Genomic DNA, 2,964 nt, shown 5'->3' on the forward strand with positions numbered 1-2,964 from the left:
TGCGTGAGGCCGGTGCATCTTTTTAGTTTTAGTAGCAATGGGTCTATTTTTCTTCTTTTTCTTCTGATAAAACTATAGGGCTGAAGGGCTTGGATATATCGTAGTAGTACAGCCTATAATGAAGCTACTCTATAGTAACATTAAAAAAATTAAGCTGCTCTAACGACATGATGCTGGCGAGTAGTACTACTACCACTTATGAACATAGGTGCTTTGAGCTAAGGTCCAAGCCTCCTCAACTGCTCCGAAATGAAAGCTTGTCTGAAATATAAAGCTGATGCTCCTAATTAAACTTGTCTGAAATATAAAGCCGAAGGCCCCTAAGCTGGTCAGAAATACTGGTACGAAGCTGAAGCCTCTGAAACTGGTCCCAAATGAAAGCATATGTCTGAAATGTTGTAAAAGCCTTTTCATTCTTCAGATAACCTCGGGTGTGGAGAGTGACAGGGCTTCTGTTCTCTAGTACTGCCCTAGGCTACAAGCTACTCCAATGCTCGCGTACAAGTCCTCCTCAACTGGTCCGAAAACATTAGTTGAGCCCCTACCTGAACTGGTCCAAAACATCAACAAAGTTGAAGCCTCCGAAACTGGTCAGAATTGAAAGCATGACTAGTGTTGTTGAGAATGAGGGGGCACGCATGTTGCAACAAGTATGGGACCAGAAAAGCATCACACTCAATTGTTCACATGCCCTGTCTCTGATGGTGGTAGAGCAGTAAAGTGATGGATCACATACTCCCCATGTGGGCAAATAATTACATTTTTCTCTGCAAGTGTGTGCTGGCTGCTGGGACAATCAATCGAATTTACAGAGTGTAAATTAACACTTTGGGCACTTGTTGCCTATGCTTGACACGAACTTGTTCGTCTCCTCCTTTACCAAAATGAAAAAGAAAAGAAGAAAAGAAGGAAATGAATCTTTGGCACCACAAGAACAACAACAAATCAAGAAGTGAACCAAACATGAGAGAGAGAGAGAGAGAGAGAGAGGAGGAAGAAGAGGACCTAATCTAGCATGGAGAAACTGAACTTGCAGGTGCAAGTAGAGCTCAGTGTCAGCGTGAGGAGGGCAGGAGGCTGCGCGCGTGCTCCAGCGTGCGCGTCAGCTTGGCGAGGTCGAGCCTGACGCTCTGCTTGTCGAGGTAGGTGGTCTTGATGGCGTTCCAGCCCTTCTTGTGCACGTCGTAGGGGTGCTTCAGGTAGAAATGGTCCTTGGGGTAGAGGTCCTTGAGCGAGCTCTCCTCCAGCGACACGTTGTACTCCATGTACGTCACGTCGAAGTCCTTGGCCGGGTCCTTGAAGGTCACCCGGGACAGCCACTCCAGCCCGCCGAACGGCACCACCTGCAGCAGCACGGCGCGGCTCGGGAGGAACACCATGTTGGTCAGCCCGGCGCCGTGCACCCCCATCATCACGTCCGCCGAGTTCACCAGCCGCGCGAAGTTGGGCATGTCCGTGTGGTTGTCCGGCTCCGCGATGCGCACGTCGAACTGCGCCAGCGCGGCGGCGTGCGCCATGGCGCGCTCATTCAGGAACCGCCGGGACGACTTGCGGGAGATGATGAGGAGTCGCGGCTTGCCGAGGCTGGCCGACCCGTCGTGCGACGCCACCACGCGGTCGAGGCGGAAGGCGCGGCGGAGCAGGCGCTTGAAGTCGGCCACGGTCTCGCCGCCCGGCGACCGCGTGCCGTCGATGCCCATGGGGCGGTGGAAGGTGGAGCCGATGACGATGCGCGAGAAGCAGTGCACCTCCTGGTCGTTGTCGACGTCGATGACGTCGTAGTTGGAGAGCTGGCGGAAGAGGGGCGTGAACTTGTCCAGCCACCAGTCCTTGATGTCCGTGAGGAGGAACTGCACCTCGCCGCCGAAGTGGTGGGTGCTGGTGAAGAGCGGCACCAGCACGTCGGTGTAGTCGTGGTACAGGTTGCCCGCGAACCCGCCGCTGGAGAAGAGGAAGGCCGGGACAGAGTGGTTCCTGGTGCAGAGCGGCGGCACGACGGTGTCGTTGCTGCCGCCGAAGGGGAGGAGTGCGAACTCGCGGACGTCGTCCATGGCGACGGCGTCGTGGCGGCGCGCGTACGGCTTGGTGCGCCACTCCTTGCCCAGCGGGCTGATGTAGATTTTGGAGTGGTTGCCGTCGACCCGGATGTCGCCCACGGCGGCGCACCGCTCCGAGCGCTTGCTGGTGTTGTAGCAGGTGGGGCGGCTGGGGTCGAACTCCTCCTCCCCGATGGGGCCGGAGATCTTGTACCGGCTGCTGTCGTAGTCCTCGTCGATCTCCACCTCCAGGTCCAGCAGCGGCGCCGGCTTGTTGGCTGCACGCACGCACACCGATCGAGCAAGTCAGCATCAGCATCAGCCTCGCCGGCCATCACCAGGCAGCATCAGCCGAGCAAGCGCGCGGAGGGATCGGCAGGTGAGGGAATTGAGCGGGGAATGGGGATGGACGTACGGTACGGAGTGGAGCAGTAGCGGGCCTTGATGAAGGTGAGGACGCAGAGGGAGAGCAGCATGGTGACGACCATGGCGGAGTTGCCCATCCGGCGCGGCTCCTGCCGCGACCTCGGCTGCTTCATGGCGCCCGCCGGTGGAGATGGTGGAGGCGGAGGTGGCTTGGCGGGCCGGGGATCGACCGGAAGCGGCACAGCCACAGCAGCGACAGCGCAGCGCGGGCGGGGGAGCTGTGCGGCGTAAGGGTATTAAAGGCGTGGTTGGTGGAGGCGATGGCGATGTAGCGCGCGGAGGAGGTTCGGGCTCAGATGTTGGTTGGTGGGCTCGCGTCGCGCGCGCCCGCCGGCCGCGTGGTGGGTGTGTTTCGACCTGACCTCAGGGACCCGGCACGGCAACCACTACGGCAGGCAGCAGTAATGCTGGACCACTGCCCCAGACTAACGACCCACTGGCCGTTGCCCCCTCGCCGCCGATTGGCCGGACACGGCTGATGCAGCCGCCCACTCAGATAAAG

The 2,964-nt window shown here is 58.4% G+C and overlaps 1 protein-coding gene across 1 annotated transcript; it reads right to left on the minus strand.

Moving 5' to 3' along the window:
- Positions 1-655: 655 nt before the first annotated feature.
- Positions 656-2,669, minus strand: LOC119337193 (alpha-1,3-arabinosyltransferase XAT3-like). Its single transcript, XM_037609313.1, has 2 exons — positions 2,452-2,669; positions 656-2,314 (listed from the first exon to the last, which is right to left on the minus strand). Exons 1-2 carry the CDS (start codon positions 2,573-2,575, stop codon positions 1,056-1,058), a joined length of 1,383 nt encoding a protein of 460 aa, XP_037465210.1. The 5' UTR covers positions 2,576-2,669; the 3' UTR covers positions 656-1,055.
- Between the last annotated feature and the right edge of the window lie 295 nt (positions 2,670-2,964).

Source organism: Triticum dicoccoides, chromosome 7B (genome assembly GCF_002162155.2).
Source record: "Triticum dicoccoides isolate Atlit2015 ecotype Zavitan chromosome 7B, WEW_v2.0, whole genome shotgun sequence".
Taxonomy (NCBI): domain Eukaryota; kingdom Viridiplantae; phylum Streptophyta; class Magnoliopsida; order Poales; family Poaceae; genus Triticum; species Triticum dicoccoides.